We start from the raw sequence: 21,415 nt of genomic DNA on the forward strand, positions 1-21,415 counted from the left end.
GTCCTTTCTAAGGCTGGCCAGTACAGTCTTGATGTTGGGCCCCCTCTCTGTTCTGACTTTTTTTTTTTTATATGCCCAGTCTTATTTCTGGGTATATACCACCTTAGAAAAGGTTGCCATATCCATTATCTTTGACTGTTTACACACTTGACAACACTGAACACCCTACACTCTTTGCCTGTTTTGATCTGTCTCCTTGTGTAGAAGAGATTCAGCCCAGTATTCTTCTCTTTTGGGAGATGGCAACTGAGATGTAACTATTATTTTTCAATCTTGGACAGTGCCATAACCTTTGTACCAGGATTCTTCAGTCTTGGGGTGGGGTTCCCTTGCTTGAGGGTACACTTCACCACACTTTTCTGTCAGGTCCCATTTCCTCTAGATTTTCAAACAGTGGGCAGGGCAGGTTTAGTAGGGCTGAGGATGGCTGGCAGTTTAGCAACAGGTTGCTGTATCCTTGTCATTTTTCTATCTTGACCTGTGACTTTTTTTCAAAACCATTATTACTGTCCTTCCTTCAGAGTCTGGCAAATCAAGCTCAGTATTTTAGAGGGTTTCTCTGTATCTAATTGACCACTGTATGAGTGTGACGTCATGGAAGTTGGTGGCTAAATTCTGTGGAAGACTAGTAAATCTTTGCTTTTGCTAACAACACGATGATTCTATTTATGGCTGCTTGATCACCAAAATTGGCATCTAATAAGCAAACCCACATGCCATTCGAGCAACTGCCTTGACCTTGTATTGAGATATTGTAGAGATTGTATCTTTTGGCGTATGTTAACAGGTCGGCTCATCTGATCGTAGTTGAAGGTTTGTGGGGATGTATCAAGTTGTTCCTCATGTTAGCCTTTCAGAAGGGTATGCTTGAAATTATAGGCCAATTGGGATGGTGTTCACTTTGATCTTTTTGAGTTTAGGTGGATTAAAGTTTATAGAAGTCTGAACATGAGTTTTTAAATGGTCATCTTAACACTATTATTGGGAAGAGAATTCCTTTTAAAATCCCCGAGCTTCCTCTGCAAGATAAGCCTTGCTTTAATGCTGTATGTAAGCTTGACTACCATGAAAAACAAAGCCAGTCATTAACTGAGGAACAGTCAATTGGACTTTGTGGCATAATTTCATTGAGCTTCATCAAGCTCAGGTTATATGTGTGAGGTTATGATGAGGGTGTAAAGGAAATCTTACTCTCCAGTGGTGTAAAGCACAAGTAGTGGTCTACCCTCAGGTCAGCACTCTAAATTTAGAGTTGTTTCAACCATGTCTCATTGTAGGAGCTAATGAAACTGCTGTATATTTCCCTAAACAGAAGGCAGAACTTTTGGCTCAGGTCTTTGTGAGCAAACATTGTGGTGAGTCCTTGGTGTTGTCTCATTCATGCTTTCCAAAGCCTGTGTGTTCAATGGCCTTCAAGTCTAGAGAAGTCAAAACTTTGCTTCTGGGAATTGATAGTTACAGCAGCATTGACCCTAACAGATGTTTCCCATCTTTTGTAAAAGACTGCTGATTTCATTGCTCCTAAGATTACTACTATTTTCAAAAGTTTTGTTGGACTACCAAGTTTTCCTTCTGTTTGGAGGAAGGGAAACATTGCTGCATTGCATAACTCAAGTATCACCCATGAGAGACATCGCTGCTCCTGTATTGTCACATTTTCTCACTCACAGAGCGGTCATTTGGTCTATGCTAGCTTTTATGCTTTGTGTTTTTTTTTAACATTGTTATTGGTTTTCTGTGGAAACATATTAGGATATGTTTCATTTTTATGGCCTGAAGATTACATGCGTAAAGTATAAAAGGGAAAAAGAGTCTTTTGTATGCCATTCCTTGAAATATGGAGCCAGTAGAGCCATGAATAGTTCAGTTTTATTTACATTTGTATCATGCCATTGTAGTGGAAGTGAAGTTCTAGGGATTCTTTCTATATATTCATCTAGAAATTTGTTAGCAAATCGCTTTGTTTCTGTTAAAATGTGCTCCAAGGCTTTGTCACCAAAAAACTAAAAAAATTTCCAGATGGTTTTCCTTATCCTGAACAATAAATTTCATAGGTTTGGGTGAACAAAAAGTAAAGGGACTCCTCTCCTTACTGGTTACTGTCCAGTCACTTGGCAAGGTGATGCTAAAGTTGAAGTTTTCTTCAGAATCAGATAAATCTTCACTGTCTAGTTGGAGGCTTTTTAATGATGTTCCTATAATTTGTATGAGAGTAAAGTGTATTTCTGACCTTGATCAGTGCAGCACTAGCCTTGAAAGAGGTAAGAAGTGTTACTCCGTTGAAGGCGTTAGTGTTCTGGGGCCTTAGCTTATTTGTTATCTGTACTAGTGACATGGGACAGAGTCTAGTGAACAAACTGATGGCATGGACTTAAAATGCTACACTTCTAGCTGCTGTTCCATCTATGCGCCTTAGGCTTGTGGTTGCATAATCCTTGAATATTGATCTGGCACACATTGAGTGGAGAAGGCATTGGGGCATGAAGGTTAACCCTTCTAAAACTAAGTATGATAATCAATCTAGAACACATGTCTTTGCATCCTGTTTTTATATTTAAATGGCACGGTTTTAAATGTCAGTGACTCTTAAGATTTGGGTTTTACTTTTGGTAAGGTATTGACTTTTGAGAAGCAAAAGGTAGTATTGCTTCCTCTGTTGTGCAAAAAAGTTTGTATCTTGCAGAAATTTTTTTTAGTGTTTTGTAAAGTTATTACCGTGTTTGGAGTACTGTTTTGCAATGTGGTCTTTGGGTTCTGACTCTCATCTCAAACTCTTTGGTGAATTATGTCATCGTTGGTGTATTTTGCCAACTCTTAATGTTGACCTTTGGCATAAAATGATTTATGTATGTTGCATAAGGTGTACTATGATGATAAACTTTCTCTGCACTCTTCCTTACCTGACATAGCTGTTTTTGTGTGCAACATTGTGCAGGCTGCTGCTTCAAACAGTGTCATTTTCTAGTGTTAGCTTTAATGCTATTCAGTTTACTAGGAGTTTTGTCTGGGCTAATACTGAAATGTGGAGTAGTTTGCCCAGTGCAGTTGTGGTATCTTTTATCTCGAAGTATTTAAATGAAGAGCAAATTCATTCCTGCTTTCTGCTGACATCAAATTCAGGTTTATTGGTTTTCATTTCCTCATATTTATTTTCACCTTTTCCTTTCAGTTTTCTATTTGCAGACTGATTTCCCTATGGAGCTCTGTTGGATTTATAATTTGTTTGACTCTTGTATACAAGGGTTTTCACTTGAAGATTTAAACCGTTATCTATAAGTGAAACCTATTCATATGGAACAAGCCAAAGAATATGGTGTTCATGAGGAAGTAAGAGGAAGTAAAGGGAAGTACAGAAAGAAGAGATCCCACTTAATAAAAAAGGAAATAATAAATTAATAAAAATGTATTAAAATGAGAGAATAGTATTATGGTAATAATGCATTGCATTTTCGCTTGAACTTCTGAAGTTCAAACTGCACGACATCATCTGGGAGGCTGTCCCACAGTCCAACAGTTTAAGGAATAAAGGACCTGTGGAATGAGAAGGAACATTTACTGCATATTGGTGCTGCTGTTCAGCGAATTGGGTTGCTCTTGGCAGATAAAGGGGATCAGGGATCAATTGTGAATATCAAAGGTCTCTATTGAAATACAACTTATGAAAAAGTGACAAACAAGAGACTGTCAGTGGTTCAAGTCATAACTGCTACTACAAGGAAACAAACCTACCACCACAAACCCACTCTGAAAGATAAATCTCTGGCAGAAGCAGACATCCACACTGGAGAACAGTATTTCAGTAAAGGAAGCACAAATGACTTAAAACAGGTTGCGTAGATTTTTTCACTGTTACAGAATATATGAGACCCTACGAACAACCTAACTTTTGTGCGGCATTTGCTGAAACTTTCATTAGATGTTTCTCAAAAGTTAGATGTGAGTCAAAAGTTACACCTAGAATAATTGAATCTTCAGACTCACTCAGCAAAGTTCCATCCACCTGAAGGGGAGGATGGGGTGGGAAATCTGCGCAAGATCTGCTAATCAATAGTATTTTTGTTTTACTGGAGCTCCTCATATACCATTGACTACATCATTCACTGGTCTGGTCCATGTCCTGATTGGGGATGAGGACTTCTTCTTTTCTCATAAGTGGAAACTTTATTACACCCACAACAGTATTACACCCACAACTGTTGCTTCATCAGCATACTGAACAATTTTGTTTTTCAGGCCAACAGCCATATCACATGTATACTCTAAAAATAACAGTGGACCAAGAAGACTGCCCTGTGGAACTCCATACACAATAGGTTTTGGTTCACTAAAGATCCTGTCCACAGCAACTTGTTGCTGCCTGCCTGTAAGGAAATCTTGAAGTAATCCTAAAACATATCCTCCCACTCCAAGATTCTGAAGTTTGTAAATAAGTGCCTAGTGATTTAGTAAATCAAAAGCAGCACTAAAATCTATTTGAATTACTCTACACTCAAAACACTTATCAAGGTTCTCTTGCAAATGGCGTGACAAGTCTAAAAGAGCATCGCAGGTACCCATCAGCTTCCTGTATGCAAAATGACTATCAGCTAACAGTCCTTTAGATTCCACATACTTACGTAGTGGCTTAAAATAAGTTTTTCAGCAGCTTTGGAGAGCATAGGGGGAATAGAAAGTGGCCTGTAGTTATTGCAGTCTGCAGATATGCCACACTTTGGAACAGGCGCTGTACTGTATTACTAAGCTTGCGCTCATCCACAAAGATACTAAGTCGACATAAAAATCTCTAAAATATGGTAATCTTTGGAGACAATACACTATAAAACTTTTTTAAAAAAATAAAGGGAAGAAACCATCAGGATCTTCCCCACCCCAGGTATTGAGGTTATCCAGAATTTTCTTAACATCCTTGGAGCGACAAGAAAGATAAGTAAGCCAGGATTTTGAGAACTGGCATGGTTTCATTCACAAGGGTGCTGGTTGCAAAGGAATATACTGAGCAAGCTGATGAGAAGTAGAAAGGTTTGGGAAATTAAGGAAATTGTATTCAGTTCATTATGTGCATTCAGTTCTGGATAAAGAACAAGTTTAACATTGACTGCAGCAGATGGACAGCATGTTACATTATTTTGTAGGTTTACTTCTCCATTTGTATAGGTCTTACTTACCAGAATTTCATGGTGCTGATTTTTAAGAGCTCGTGGATTGTGTGACTCAAAGGTGAGAAGCTTAGGAAGGGTTCTGTACCTGTTGCCAAGTATAATAGCAAATAATGTATCTGTCTTGTTGACTTGTGATGTCAAGTTTGTAATTTCAATTTTAACATTCTGTTGGTAATAATGTAACTAAGCAAAAAATTGGAAATAAAAATATTGAACCAGTGTGTAATTTCAATCTTAACATTCTGTTGGTAATAATGTAACTGTGCCACAATATTGGAAATAAAAATATTGAACCAGTTAATGGTAGATTCCATTTGGTAATGTTTTTCTAAATGTTAATTTTTGTTGTGGATACATCTGTAATAGGGTTGTCTTGAATAAGAATGTCATATTACTTTATTGAATGTTTATTTCTTATGAATTTGACTAACATGAGGCATTCAAGAGTTTTTCACAATTTTTGGTTCTTATTAGGTAAAGCATGGTTCTAATAAAGGGATTTTGACAAAGGAAAAATGTATTTCTGGGTGAAGACCTGTGTCGCCCAGTGAAATGTCCCATATAGCACACATTTCTAGGTATAAATATTTGCTAGATATACCAGAGAAAAAGCTATACAGCTAATAGGATGCCAGAGTTACTACCTCTGGAGCGATCATCCTCATAGGATGTCGGTATGTCATCTGGCGCAGTGGAAGCCACTACCACAGATGCTTAACCCAAATAGACCTCTCCACTCCCAAAACCCCTCGACCCAGGGGTGCCGTTACAGTGGTCCTTCTCTCCGCTACTACTACTTCTACCCAGAACCTTCATCCTGAAATAGCACCCAACCTGGCCAGCCTAGGGTGGAAAAAGAGGAAGGGTTCACTGAAATGACACATGTCTTCACAGAAATAGATTTTCCTTTGTCAAAATCCCTTTTCTGGGATGGAAACATAATGTGCTTGAGAAAAATAGTAACCAACAGAGAATTGGCCATAAAGCTTGTTAAATATAAAAGTCAAATGTAAAAATAAAAAAATTTTTCTAAGGAAAAAAATTATTTTGAATATGCTTTTTACTTATCCAAATAATATAACAAATTATTTAAATCTGTATATGTTAAGTAAAGTATACAAAATAATGTAGTTTAAGATATTGTGTAACAATCTAACTAAAAAACCATCACCTAAATTAACAAATAGTGGTGAAAAACTGAACAAGGATGGTATGTACAAAGACAGGAGTGGTTTGTGAAGCAACTCAAACCCAGTCAACAAGGTAGAAAGGCAAGCAAACTAAATCACAAATTACAACTTAAATAACATATGCTAAGAAAGCGACTCCGAGAAACAATGTTCCTGCAGCGACAGCAGAAAATTTAAGAGCTCTAAGGACTTAAGGTAGTGACGTTTAAAAACTCTGGAGATTTCAGCCCGTATATTTCTTAATTTCATCAAAATTCAAATGTTAAAGTAATTAACTGAGGTGTACATGCACGCCTATCATGGACCTGGGGAATTGAATCTAGGTGGCTTGTTTAATAAAATAAAAAATTTGTTGTCTAATACATTCAAGGAGATGGTTCACCATTCTCTCTAACAAAAGGGAGACCCTGAAGATCTTGAGAAGTCCTTTCAAAGTGAAAGCTTTAAGGTAACTACCGGACATAAGGAAGGATCTTCCTCCGAAAAGGAATGATCTTCCAGGAGACCACCTATTTGAGTCTTCGTTCTTGCTAAAAGGTTTGGTCTGGAGAGTGGAAACCTCTCCTGACGGGGAGAAATCCACATGATTCGACTCTCTAGAAAGGGCTGTAGCTCCTGAAGCCAGGCTAATTAGTACGTCTTCTAAAGAAGAGTCAAATAAGAGCAAAGATTCATTGTTTGTGTCTGAAGTTAATCTTAGTACGTCATTTAAAAACTAAGAACTGCTTTAGGACGGGTTGTTGGTCTAAAACGACTCCAAGCAAACTTTAGAATAGAGGAAAATACAGATCTGTTAAGTCAATGTTAAATCCCAATTGAAAATTTTTCTTTAAGTGATTTAGTCGTAGTAATAGTATAGCAGCTAGGCCTTTATCAAAGAGGGGGCCTTAAAAATGAGATTTAGATTTGTAGTCATTGTATGAACATCTGATTCTTTTAGAAAGTTGGCAAGTTTTCTTACTGCTTAATCATACTAATGGAGTAGATTCTCTCTTATCTGATTCTAGAAACGTGTTCAAAGGATCAATAATGGCATTTTTCTGTGCAGAACTGTGAAATCATAAAGTTAGGCATTCAACATTCTGAGGAAGCTGACACAGTCTGAGTTTGTACTGTTAGGTTAACTTTAGTCGGTTTTAGCTCTGAGTTTCAACTCTAATGAAGAGGAACCAGTTGATTTTGGCCGGTTGAGGCTACTAGAGCTATCCCGACCTTGAATGACCTGAGTTTGTGTAGAACTTTCAACAGAAGATTTACTGGTAGGAACAGATAAAACCTCCTGCCATTTTGTTCCAGTCTACTGACATTGCATCTGTGGCGTGGTGAGGGGTCCAGGTTCTGAGCTATATAACAAGGTAGTTTTGTGATTTGATTCCGTAGCAGGCAGATCCACCTGAAGTCCTGGAATCTGTTGCCAAATCCAGTTGAAGGAATTCCTTGTCCAGAAGACCATTCTGACTCCACGGAGTTGTTCTTGACAGAGAATCTGCAATCACGCTCTTACTCCCGACAGATGCGTGGCGGACAAGTGCTGGGCCGATTTTCATTACTAATGAAAAGATTGCTATCGTGCATGGTTATGACTTGATTTGGAACTCCTGTTCAGGCAATGAACTATCACTGCACTGTCCAGGGCTAATCTGATAGTTCCTGGCTGGTCGTAGCGTTTCCAGAGTCGGGAACCGCCATCTCCTCTAGAATATTGATATGGAAGTGACGAAAAAGATTCGACCAGGTTCCTTCTTGAACTTTTTTTATTGTGATAACCTCCCCATCCGATCAGAGATGCATCCGTGTGAATGATCAGAGCTGGTGGAGGGTTGTCAGAGGAAATTGATTTGGAAAGACTTTTAGCCATTGTCCAAGGTCAGAGTCTTTTCTTTTAAGATTGGAGGGTATGAGGGCTTTGTCTAAGATTGTAATTGGCTCGACTCACACTCGATTTATGTCTTTTCCAGTTTTGCTTTTAGAAGTAGATCTGTACTTGATGCAAAACTGAAGAGAACCTAAGATTCTTTCTTGAGTCGCGACGAGAGGCTGGTTGGCACTCTGAGAACTGTCTCCGTTACTTTGGCTATCTCTTTTGCATTTTGTAGCGGAATTGTGTTGTAGGTGTTTAGATCCACAGGATTCCCAGCCATTGAAATTGGGATGGAATCAGACGCGGATTTCTTACATTTATGTGGAAATCCTAGATACTCTAGAAACTGGATGACCTTTTCACGTCCTTCGGCACTCTATGGATTTGGGAGCCGATTAGCCAATCGTCTAGGTAAGCCCACGAGGCCTGATGCCTTGAGACCTCAGTCCCTGTACCATTGCCAGATTCTCTAGTTTGGTGAAGATCCTGGGTGCTATATGTTGAGCCCGAAAGGCATTACTCTGAAGGAGTAAGCCTGTTTACTAGTCTGAATCCTAGGTAGGGAGAGAAAGTTTCTGCTTGGACATGATGTCTGGCTGTAAGATCTATAGAGGTGGTGACGGCCCATGGGAAATGAGTCCGCACCTGAGAGATGGGGAACGGCAGACTGGGGCGGAGAGACTTTGAGAGGCCTTGGAAGGAGGGAAGGCAAGAGCACTTAGAGAGCCAAAAGAAATTGAATGTTTATTTCACTGCCTCACTTACATCCCTACCCCCCTCCTCTCTGATCGAGCGGCCATTGGTTCGGACGTGAATGTTGATGTTGGCCCTTCTCGGCCCTTCCTTGCTTAGTTCTGCTGGTCTTCCAGCGGACTTGGGTCTCAATCCTAATCTTGTTAATCAGGCCTCCGCCACTCGAGCTACCGCCCAGAGGACCTGGCCATGGGGTAAAAGGAGGCTACATATGTCCTCTGCTAGCACATAGGGGCGTCGACCAGTGCCACGAAGCCCCCACCCAGATCTTGCATGGGTGAAAGAGATGAGGGGGATTTGCGGACCGAGGGACCGAATCATCCAATCACGTCTTGATAAGCCGTAGCATACATCACAACCATCTGGATGCTGGCGAGATGATCCTCCACTCGACCTCGTGTTAGCTGGCATGAGGTTTGCATGCTACATGGCCACAGGAGTTGCTGTAAATAAAGCGTTACCGCCCACGGCTCCTGGGACAATGAACCAATTAGAAGAGGATGCGTCTGATTGATTGAAGACATGATGACAAACAAAATGAAAATATGTAAAAGAGGGCAAAAAAAACACTGTGAAAAAACAACGTGTATTACACAGAAAAGGTGCTATGAGAGATGAAGGTTCTGGGTAGAAGTAGTAAAGAAGCGGAGAAGGACCGGCTGTAACGGCACCCCCTTGGGTCCTGTGGTTTTGGGAGAGGAGAGGTCTATCGTTACATCTGTGGTTGTAGCATCCCATTTCCTCCCTAGATGACATACACGACATCCTACAGGGTTATCGCTCCAGAGGTAAACTCTGCATCCTATTAGCTGTATAGCTTTTTCTCTGGTATATCTAGCAAATGTTTATGCCTGAAATGTGTACTATGGGACATTTCACTGGGCGACACAGGTCGATCCCAGAAAATTATTTTTTATTCTATTTTGTATTTAAATTTTGCAGGAGTATCTGTTATACTAGTTAACCCTGGCAATGTGTGGACCAATATTTATCAGAACTGTTGGGTTTCCTGGAGAGACCTTTTAACTCGAATCAAGTGTGCCCTTTACATGCGACATCCTGAAGAAGGTGCCCAGTCAACAATTCATGCTGTTAATTTTCCAGGAGGTACCAGGTGCTATATAACGTAAGTGTTGGAATCTTTATTGGAAATAATGTGATTAATAGGAAACTAGTCCTTATTCTTCTTAAGTGAAGTTTATAAGAAGTTGAAAGTTTTTAGTTGTAGCGTATGTATAAGTTTTTTTGATCAAACACTATACTTAATTTACTGTGTTCTAGTCTCCCTGTTGAAAATAGGTTGTGCCGTTGCTACTAGTGTCTGGTTTCTTGTGCATTGAGGTGCACTTTTTTTTTAAACAGTGTGTTTATTGCTGTTTACTGTAAGATTAGCAGTTTTTGTAAACTATCGTTACTCTTGGTATACTTGTCCAAAATTTTCCATGAAAAATATGCAGAAGGGGTTTTGTTTGTCCAAGAAATTTTGTAGGGTCTCATTGACAAATGTTACTCTCTCTCCATTTTGGCACAGTGCAACATGGGATGGTGTTTTGAATACTGTAGAATGGTGTTTAGAATACTTCCATGCTGTTCAAAATGCTGAACAGAAGTCAATGAAAAATTCTTTTGTTTAGTATGTATTATTTGCAAAATCTTTTAAGGAACTTTATTATTTTATAAATTTATTAGCCAAATGGGTTCTCCTCCATAAATATTTCTGAAAACTAAATATTTGTTCAGCAAGTAAATTTAAAGTTCTTACAGGTAATTTGGAGATATTTATAATTTTAACAGCTACAGGTGATGCAGGATTACATGAAATGCAATGCTTTGAAGGTATTTGATAACAGATGGAACAGTTACTCCTTGTTAGTGTAATACAAGAAGTCAGATTTATCCTTCTGTAAGGTAAAAGACGTCTTAACATTTGTTTCAGGGATATTGTCTTTTATCCATTACTGTCATTATTTTTTATTATATTAGGGTGATCACTATTAATTTCACTCTCTAAATAGGAGTCTTTTTAAGAATGCTCCACTTTTCCTATGACTTGGGGATTTTATTTTTGTGGGGGTAGGCTTTGCTTTACTGGAAGCATTGCATAATTTGCATTGGTTTTATATAGAATCTGGTATTCTCTTAGTTTCTCTTCTCCTGGGAAGGTAGAAAAAGAAACAAGGTCTCTTAAGGACATTTAGGAGTTTTTTCCTCCTATAGGTACAAGAGATCTTATCGAGAGAAATACAAGACTTTTTGTCTACCGCTCAGGAATTGAAATTTAAGAAGCATAGAAAAGACCCTATAAAAAATAGTTTTCTGATTATTATTATTACTGGACATGATACCCACCCCTGTGGAACAGGTCACAAAGGTTGTTGAACTACTGAACAAGTGCCCAAATATTTGTAGAATGCCCATATATGAGAAAATATAAAGCAGAGATGTGGCTATACACATTGTATATAGCTAGTGAGGGAGTGATCACCCTAATGGCTGGGAAGCATGCGGGCGTGTGATTGGGCTCAGCATAGCTGAACCTTTTGGGTGTGGGCATATAGGCAAGTTATCTGCCTACTGTGACTGCAGCACTGTGGCGAAGTGTTCATGTAGTTAGCCAAAGAAACCTTTGATGGGACTCTGATAGAAGAGGAATGGCCCCAGTCCCAGCAGCTCTTAAAATGGGCACATGGGTTAAGAATCTCATGGTCTCCTAATTCTTTTATTCATGCTAAAAGTACTATCAAATTGGCAGTTGGAATGTGAAAACTCTAAATCAGGATAGGAAAATTGAAGAGTTAGTGGCAGTTTTTCAAAGTTATGAATTAGACATTTGTGCCATAACAGGGACAAGATTAACTGGAATCGATAAATTGGATTTGGAGAGGGATTTGTTTGTTGACGTCTGGCTGATGGGATGGAATGCATTATCAGGGAGTAGGATTGCAGTTGGGATGCAAGGCAGAGAAGGGTCTATGTGAAAGGGATCCTGTAGATGAGTGATTGTTGTATGCACAGTTCAAGTCAAACCATGGTAACATCAGTTGTGTGTTATGCACCTACTAATGATGCACCTGATGAAAGGAAAGATGCATTTTATGGAAAGCTGCAGGCAGGAATAGGAAGAGTTGCTAGACATGTTTTGATTTGAATTGGAGACTTCTGTGCAATAATGGGCTGCTCAAATAAGGGATTTGAGGCTTTTATGGGTGAGATGGGTGTCGATGGTAGGATGAGTGAAATTGGAGTAAAGTTGGGAGTTTCTGTCTAGCAGCAAATGACTTAGTCATTAGGGCGCACTTTTTCAGCGTGATATTCACACGATGACATGGGTGTCACCGTGTGGAAACTATAAAACTCACATTGATCATATTGCTGTTAGTAAAAGGCATAGAAGCTCTTTGCTAGATATGTTAATCATGGAGCAGATATTGGTAGTGATCATCAACTCAGTGTTGCAAAAAAATAAGGTTTAAGCTAAATAGTCAGAAGGGAAAACCTGTTGTTGATAGGTATGATACTGATATGCTTAGAAGGGAAGGAAAGGAAGAGGGGGAATTTAGAATAGAATGCAGAAACAGGTTTTTGGTGTTGGAAAAATTGGAGAAGGGAGGGAGAGGTGTAGATGAGATGTTTATGATGTGAATAAAGCTTTGCATGAGGCTGCTGGTATTGGAAGGGAATGATGTGGCGGTGTTGATCAACCAGTTTTTGCAAAAATAAGGTTTAAAGCTAAATAGTCAGAGAGAAACCTGTTGTTGATAGGTATAGTACTGATATGCTTGCTTAGAAAGGAAGGAGGAGGGAAAGGGAATTCAGAATAGAATGCAGAAACAGGTTTTTAGGTATTGAAAAATTGGAGAAGGGAGGAGGAGAGGTGTAGATGAGATGTTGGGGATGTAGACCTAAAGCTTGCATGAGGGCTGCTACTACCCAGTTGTACAATCAGGAGGGAGATGTCAGATTGAGGAAAAAGATGTGGACGTTTGAGAAAACATGGGATATGATCAAAAAGAGAGGTGAGGCAAAATTGAGGAGTGGGATGCATATTGTTAATGATGAAGATTTTGAGTTAGTAAGAACTAAGTACTTGAGTTTGGATCCAGAAGTTAAAAGACTAAGAGAGATAAAAGATCTTTTAATGAAAAGGTTGCGGAAACTGAAAAATGAATGAACAAAAATGGCAGAGTCAAGATAGCATATAAAGCAATTGGAGAGCTGAGTGGCAGTGCTGGTAAGGAATATGGAAGGTATTTTATTGACCAATGATGTTGAAATTAGAAATAGGTGGTGAGAGCACTTTGAGACAGTTCTTAATAGACCAGTTCCTCCAGAAGAGGATATACTGCCTGTTCAGGAAGACTTAAATATTGATGAAGGTAAGATCAGGCTAGTAGTAGTTAAGGCAATAAAACAATTAAAGAATTATAAGGCACCAGGAGAGGATGGTTTATTCCCAGAAATGTTTAAAGTGGCGGAGGATAGATTAGTATTAGGTTGGAAGAATGGTGTGATCATTAAAGTCTCAAAGAAAGGAGATCTGATTAGGTTTGGTATTTGGGGGGAATCACTTTGTCATCTGTAGCCTTGAAAATTTTCGTAGAGTATTGTTGAATAGGTTGGAGCCGTTGGTTGATGGTACTCTGAGGGATGAACAGGCTGGCTTTAGAAAGGGACAGGGCTGCAGTGATCAGATCTTCATACTTAGGCATTTAATCCAGCAAACTAGTGAAATGGAAACTCCATTAAGTCTTTTGTTGATTTTGAAAAGGCCTTTGATAGTACTGTATTTCGAGATGGACTGGGAAAAACCATGAGGCATTATGGGATACTGGAAAAGTTTGTGATGGCAATTATGAACATGGGTGAGGGCACATCTTGTAAAGTGATGTTGATGGTGGTTTGAGTGATCCATTTGAAGTTAAGTCTGGTGTGATTCAGGGTAGCATTCTGTCTCCTTTGTTGTTTGTAGATTATGTTATGAGAAGGGTTAAAAGAGAAATGGACGCAACCATACTCTTGGGAGAAAGTGGGAAACTTCTTTACTTAGATTATGCTGATGATAAAGTTTTGATCTACCTGGGACCAAAAAAGATGCAGTGTTGGATTGTTTAGTGAGTGAAGGTCGAAAGGTTTGTTTGGTTATAAATAGTGGAGAAAGTGAAATCATAAATATGAATACAGACGCTCCTCTACTTACAAACGAGTTATGTCCCGAACAGCTGTTTGTAAGTTCAACTTCTTACACACAAGGTCAGTACGTACAGTATTATTTATGTTTTTTCATACTAAAACCCAATACTAGTACAGTTATTGTACTTTATAGAGTATTTTATTAATGCAAATGATATGTAAGACCTAACATTGAACAAATTATGATAATACAGTGAATGTAAAGCACATGTACAGTTTTCTTACCTTTGAAACTGGTGTCATAGGCTTGTCGTGATGAATGATGAGAGGGGGAGGGCAGTGTGGAATTAATACAGGGATGGCGGGTCATCAATGTCTTCTTCGTTTTTGCTCTTTGGCAAGGATTTCTTTGGCACAGGTTTCTCCATCACTTTCCTCTTCTTCTGGATTAAAATGAAATTTTCTACATATTATAGTACCTTACAAATGAAGCTTCCAGCCATTTTTATTACCATAGCTTTTTATTTTTCGAAAGTTACCTCAGTTTTTTTTTTTTTTCAATTTTTTCCATTTTTTGCATTTTTTGTGCAATAGAACTAAAACCACTAAAAAGTATATCATATTCAAATTTAAATCTTAATTATATGTATTAAATAGAAAAAATGCCCATAATATAATTTTAAAATTCAAGCTTCATTTGTTTTACATTTTTGAAAAAAACAAAATTACTCAAAATTTTGGAAAATTTGTCATATAGAAATTATGAAAAAATTAAAAATTTTATATTGGCCATATTTTTTATACATCCATTAGAAGTATTTTGCTTTTTACAGAATTGTTTAATCTTTTATAACAGCCAAGCTCTATAGCTTTAAAGTTAAAAAAATTAGATCGAGTAAATCGTGAGTTAAAGATTAAAATGTAGTATTCATTTTTCTAACAAAATATTTTTCTAATATGTTCTAATTTATTATTTGTTGGTAAGTTATCTTGTTTCCTATGCTGTATGGCCTCTAAAAGTGAAAATAGGATAAATAAATAAAAATCTAACATTGCATACTGAACTTCTCTAGAACGATTGCTGTAGGCTACCTCCCCTCCCACTCCACCTTCTGGTGTTTAGGATATTACTCTATGATAAGAAAACTTGTCCAGAACGGTATCATCTGGCACCACCAGACTCATTGTAGCTGGGTTTGCAATCTAAAAGCCACAGCTTCATAATCTTCCAACCTTTGGCACTCAGCTCTTCTTCTTTAGACGAGATGGTGTTGTCCGTGATGCTTCAAAGTGTGCATCTCCTTTTTCTTCTTCTGTATGCAAAATCTCCTTCCTTATATATAAAGCTGTTTTTCGTTTATTACGAATAATTTTGTCAGTTGAAGGAAACTACAGAGTCAGACTGTTGCAATTGAACTCCGAGAGGACAGTGTTGGTTGGGCATCAGAGGCAGACAATGAAGGAGCATTTTTCTTTTCTTATGGTTTTTTTTTAGCAAACGTTGATACATTGGCTTTCTGCATATGCTTAGATATCTTAGGAGGCATTATGTGATAGTAGACCCCCCAAAAAAGGCGAAAATATCCCAGTAGAAAGATCAAAACACGGTGGGAAAATCACAACAACAATCTTCCTTGCTACTGTTTCAAGGTTACGTACTGATGTCTGACTCCCACGGTCCCACCCTCCCAGCTAGGAATCACGTGATTCACGCACTTCTGTTTGATGCCAGAGAGACGGGAAAAAGCTTGTACTTCCACCAGAAACAGAATTAAAATATCTACATTTTTTGCTGAGATATGGACATATAAAGTATTGTGTAGTAAATTATACCGGCAGTCAGCTGTAGCTGGCCATTTAAATCCATGAGTATTACGTATTTGTTCTGTGCGCCTGGCAACGCCTGAACTACCATGACAATGACTGGGAATGTGTTCTTAGAAGAGTGTTTATACATAAGACAATATCATATAACCCTAAGATTGTGCCCTTGAGGTTGAAGACACTGGTTTAAAGAATTTGTCTATGGAAGTTTGCATTGTTTTTCTTTTTTCGTCATATATGATACAATAACACTGGAAAGCATCATTGACTATTGTTGCTAATTTAGAGAATCTCTCAACATTAGGGTCCCGATTCTCAAAAATAGTCGGCCATCAATTTTATTGCAGACTTTTTTATGGGAATAACAACTACTACTAGTCTATAGTTCTTCTGTTTTTTGCTGTTCTTCCAATTCCATCAAATCCTCATTCAGCAACAACTCTGAATGACTTTCAAACAGCTATTGAAAGTCCTCATCCTGTATGAGAAAGTTTAACTTTTCACTTTGTCAATGAGACTGTTAACAATTCCTTTTTCCTCCTCGTCTTGATTAAACCCTCTGAAGTAATTTACAAACTGTGGGTATAAGGTCTTCCATATTCCATTAATGTTGATCTCACTTCATGCCATGCAACATCAGTGTTCTTTACACAATTATGAATGTTGTAACCCTTCCAGAATTCATGTAAGGTCACATATGCATCATTTATCTCCTTTAACGCTTGCCTGTACGTACGGCAAGTGTAGTATTTTTTAAAATTTGCTCTTACTCCCTGATCCATTGGCTGAATGAGTAAAGTTGTTTGGTGGTAAATAAACAATAGGAATATCTGGATGGAAATCGTCTAAGTGTGGTGGGTGATCAGGGGCATTGTTGTCCAAAATTAAGAGAATCTTAATGGAATGTTATTCTCACTGCAGTACAGCTTGACTTCAGGGATAAAGTGATGGAAAAACCAGTCCTCAAATACAGCAAGAGTCACTCAGACTTTCTTATTGGCCATCCAGATTACGGGTAGAGAACTTTTTGTGATATTTTTCAGCGTCCGTGGATTTGCTGCCCGATACACAAGGAGAGGTTTGAGCTTCATGTCTCTCGAACAGTTGCTACCCAGCAGTAATGTTAGGCCAACTTTCTGCCAATTTTAACCGGCATCGTTTTCACGGGTAGATGTACGTTCTGTCTGGCATTTTTTTCCAGGAAAGGCCTGTTTCGTCTTTAATTATTAAAAATTTGCTGAGGGTATAACCTCCCTTATCCATGATTTCCTTGGGTGTCTCGGAAAATTTTTTGGCTGCTGCTTTATCGGCACTCACTGCCTCACTGCTTATGGACATGTGATGCAAATTAGCTCATTTTCTGAAGTGATGAAACCATCCATTACTAGCAGCAAATGTTTCATCTTTAGCACTTCCGCCAGCCTTAGCCTTCAAGTCATCGAAAAGGCTTTTAGCCTTTTCCTGAATCAGCATGAGGCTAAGCAGTACACATCTTTGCTTCTGGTGTTCTATCCAGATACCCAGAAATTGTTCCATTTCTTTTACCACCCTCCCCCTTTTATAATTGTTGACTGCATTGGCACAGCACTTTTCACGTGCTCCATAATTTTGTCTTTGTTCTTCAGAATTGTGCCGATTGTCGAGCGATTCATCTTATAATGGTGCTCTACATTAACCATTTTTTCACTACATTCTAACTTCTTTATTATAGCCACTTTATTTTCCATTGAGATGGCTTGCCGGTAAATATTTCACGATAAAAACGCACGAATGAATTGCAGCATGGGAGATGAAATCTTAGCACTAGCTTAGGTACAATACAAAGAAACTCGGATACGTAGTGGTGTCAGCTATGGTGCTGTCCAGCATGGGTAGTGGCAGAAATTGTAACTAAGTTGAGGCAGGGCCTTACAACAAAATTTGGACTTGCTGGTCGCGGCCCGGAGCACTCTGAGCAAAAATTGAATTTACAAGCATGGATGTTCTTAGCTTTGAAAGTTTGTAAGTTGAAAGTTCATAAGTGGAGGAGTGTCTGTATTGAAAATGCACAGGATTGTCTAATTGAAGGCATGGTTGTAGAGCAAGTGGATGAGTTTAAACATTTAGGGACTTATTTAGATAAGGATGTTTCTCTGAGCACAGAATTTAGGGAAAGATTAAAAAAGGCTCATCAGGCAGTGGGTATGGTTAAAAATATCTGGAGTAATAGCAGTTTTTCTGTGCACAAAAAAAATCTAAATTTATAAGGTAATGGTTTGTAGTATTTTGATTTATGGGCATGAGTCATGGTATGGTAAAGTGACTTCAGATAATAAATTCTTAGCATTTGAAAATAAGGCACTCAGAAGAATGTTAGGAATTAATTGGAGGGATAGGATATCAAATAGCAGAATTAAAGAAGTAAAGGGGGTATGGCCGGTTGATGAGTATGTTAGGTTCTCATGCTGGAAGTGGCTAGGCTATGTGTATAGAAGACTAGGAATAGTACGAGATACACTAAGGTGGGTTGCCCTTAGTAGAAGTGTTAGAGGTAAGCCAAAGGAGACATGATTGAGGACATCGAGGCGGGAAGCAGGGATGAATGTTGGGTAGATCTTGAGGAGTTAGCCCAGGACAGAATGTGGTGGCATGAGTTCTATGCCCTATGCATCCCTGTGGGTGCCACAGGAAATAATTGATTGATTGAGGTTGAGCATTTTAATTGCAGATAGCAATTAAAATCCTTTAAAAATATGCAAAGCCAAAAAGTTCTTAATTGAAATATTGCTTACAGCATAGCAGTACATATCTGTGCAGAAGGTACCTCTTGACATTAATTAGCGAGACTTCATGCTCCTTAAAAGTATGATGCAATGCAAAATTTGCTTGGCAATTCTGGATGTAGGTGCTGGAGGTCTGAAAATTTTTTTACCATTGAAGAATTGAATTTATTGAAATAAGACTTTTCTCCAGCTGATAACTTGTATATAAATATTTATCTGTTCCATGTAGGAATTTTTCATTTAAGGACAGAGTGATGTATCATTCATTAACCTCTACCATAGCTAGAGAGGTGTTTTGATGCTGTATACAGTATATGAGATGCTGATTTCTGTGACTGTCCTTCCACAGTGACACACTCAACAAGGAAGCTTTGAGAGGCGATGATGCTACTTCTGATTGCGTGTCAGAACAGCACTAGATCTAGATACAATTCATTGTCTTAACAACTAGAAGTTTGTTCAAGTTATGTTAATTCATTTCGATTGTTAAGGTGAATATTGCAAGTAAAATTGAGGAGAGCATTTTCTGTATGGTTCCTTTAGCTACATGATATTTTGTCAGTGGCCTAATCTGTACAAAGCCTTGTAGGCTTTATTTACGCAGATCAGTTAAAGCAAAAGCTTGAAAACTTGTTAACTATTCAACTATTATAAATAATGAAGAAAATCACAGTTTCTGGTTTATTAGAAGTTAGTTTTGAAGGGCATTATCCGTATGCAGGATATGCTCGACCACAGGAAACTAGCAAGATTTGTGTTAATATTACAGACATAAACTGTACAAGTGAAGTGGTTAGTTTAGATTCTCAATATTTATCACTGGAAAATAAGGAGTATGTTCTTGGGGAAGCTGTATCATTGGTTGATTTAGCATTGGAAAAAGCGTTCTCGGTAATGGTTCATGATGAAGTTGCATGCGTTGTTGTTAATTTACCAGGTGGATATTTCTGTGATGGCTTGATGGACAATGTATCACTAACAGCAAAAGTGCACTTGGAAGTTAAGGAGCCAGCAAAGTCAGTGTTTGATCTAACTTGTGCTGACATTTTTGCAATAGCTGTTAAATATAAGAACATAGGAGTTGATCTATATAGAGAAGGCACTTCAGTTAAGCATTTATCTGCTTACTTGTTTTTCTGCAAAGCTGTAAAATGGCTAGCAATGATTGGACAGGAGGACACAAATAATAGTTTAGAAGAGATTAAAGCAATTAAAATGCAGTGCTATAACAATGTAGCATTATATCATTTAAATAAAAAGCATTATTCCCTTGTTGTAACATCAACTACAAAGGTCTTGGAAGTTGAGAGTACAAATATTAAAGCTCTTTATAGGCGTGCAGTTGCAAATACAGAATTACAGAATTACGAGGAGGCTGAAAGTGATCTTAAACTAGCCTTAACTATGGATCCACATAATGTTCCTATTAAGAAACAGCAAGAAGTACTGAAGAAAAGACAAAAGGCAGTTTCTGAAAAGTATGCTGCTGCCATGAAGAAACTCTTCAGCTGAACTGCTGTTGGCGAAGTGCATTAATTATAATAAAATTCATACAATGTACAGTATTAAGTGACAACAGTGCCATCCTGTAATGTTTAAGCCTAATAAATTGCTTTTTTCATTGCATTGTTTTCTTATCCAAGTGTTGTAATTGTAAAAATACAATAGCTATGTGTCGTAGAATTTTGCTTTTGGTCATTGCTTTGGTTCTAGCAGCTGTGAATAATTGACCTGGTTCCATAAACTGAACAAGATATCATCAGTAAGATTTGTACAGAGTTAGACATCTAGGGAGTTTAGTTTTCTTCACTCAAATATGTGGATTTGCCTGAATTTTCATCTGTGTCAAGTCTTCATTTAATGCTTTCTCCATGATCGGTAGTAAACTCTCACTTGTCAACGCATGCCACTGACATTTCTGTTACTACCGAGATGATTCCTCCCCTTTTCATCACATGTCCAAATAACCTGAATTTATGTTGATATACACTACAGTACTTAAATTCTAGCCAAGGAACATTTCAGCTGTATGCCACTTAATTATTTGTGGTAATCTTTCTGCGGCACTACAGCCATCATTTTTTCACATAGCTGCTCTCTCTCTCTCTCTCTCTCTCTCTCTCTCTCTCTCTCTCTCTCTCTCTCTCTCTCTCTCTCTCTCTCTCTCTCTCTCTGGTTCATGTTGCATGGAACAATACAGGTCCTGAATACTGCAGGTACTTTGATTTACCAGTAGTCCAGTAGTGTGTCTGTTTTATGTATTTCCTTATTGCCTAAGATTTCTGCCTCATGGTCAGGTACGTTGCCAAGCAACAAAAACTTTCTAGCTCTAAGATTGGCTTTTGCTTTTAATAGTACTGTACTGTTCCTTGTCTCTACAAAACTTCTGTACATTGGAAATCTGCTTACCCTTACTTTTGTAATCATGAGTATATAGTAAACATCGTCGCTTACTTTGATACAGCGTACTGTATTTCAGTCACTCGTACACTTTGCCTGTAGCATCTTTATGCCCATGTCCACATTTCACCACGACTTTTACTTTCCTTCTGGGCGGTGTTAAGTGCTGACATTGGGTTTGTCCTCACTGTTCCATTTGTCCATCTATTAAATGTTACCAAGACCTTGTTATCTGAGATTCTGCTCTTTACTCCTGGTTATTTGCACTCTACATCTCCCTGGGGCCTCCCATGTTGGACTTCTTTGTGGCTGTTGAGTTATCAGTCTTCATTTCCT

General features: G+C 38.3%; 2 protein-coding genes across 2 annotated transcripts in view; both read left to right on the top strand.

Moving 5' to 3' along the window:
• LOC136836677 (dehydrogenase/reductase SDR family member 13-like) overlaps positions 1 to 20,300 on the top strand; it is a 156,777-nt gene extending 136,477 nt beyond the window's left edge. Inside the window, exons 7-8 of the mRNA XM_067101151.1 lie at positions 9,906 to 10,089; positions 19,029 to 20,300. Coding sequence (XP_066957252.1) covers positions 9,906 to 10,089; positions 19,029 to 19,098 — 254 coding nt within the window. The 3' untranslated portion in view covers positions 19,099 to 20,300. The remainder of the gene's footprint in view (positions 1 to 9,905; positions 10,090 to 19,028) is intronic.
• LOC136836678 (uncharacterized) lies at positions 19,337 to 20,300 on the top strand. Its single transcript, XM_067101152.1, has one exon. It carries the CDS (start codon positions 19,337 to 19,339, stop codon positions 20,189 to 20,191), a length of 855 nt encoding a protein of 284 aa, XP_066957253.1. The 3' UTR covers positions 20,192 to 20,300.
• Positions 20,301 to 21,415: the final 1,115 nt, after the last annotated feature.

This window comes from Macrobrachium rosenbergii, chromosome 56 (assembly GCF_040412425.1).
Source record: "Macrobrachium rosenbergii isolate ZJJX-2024 chromosome 56, ASM4041242v1, whole genome shotgun sequence".
Classification (NCBI taxonomy): Eukaryota; Metazoa; Arthropoda; class Malacostraca; order Decapoda; family Palaemonidae; genus Macrobrachium; species Macrobrachium rosenbergii.

Bases quoted from the DNA above. Each gene is read 5' to 3' on its own strand.
- LOC136836678 (XM_067101152.1), top strand. From the start codon at position 19,337: ATGAAGAAAATCACAGTTTCTGGTTTATTAGAAGTTAGTTTTGAAGGG.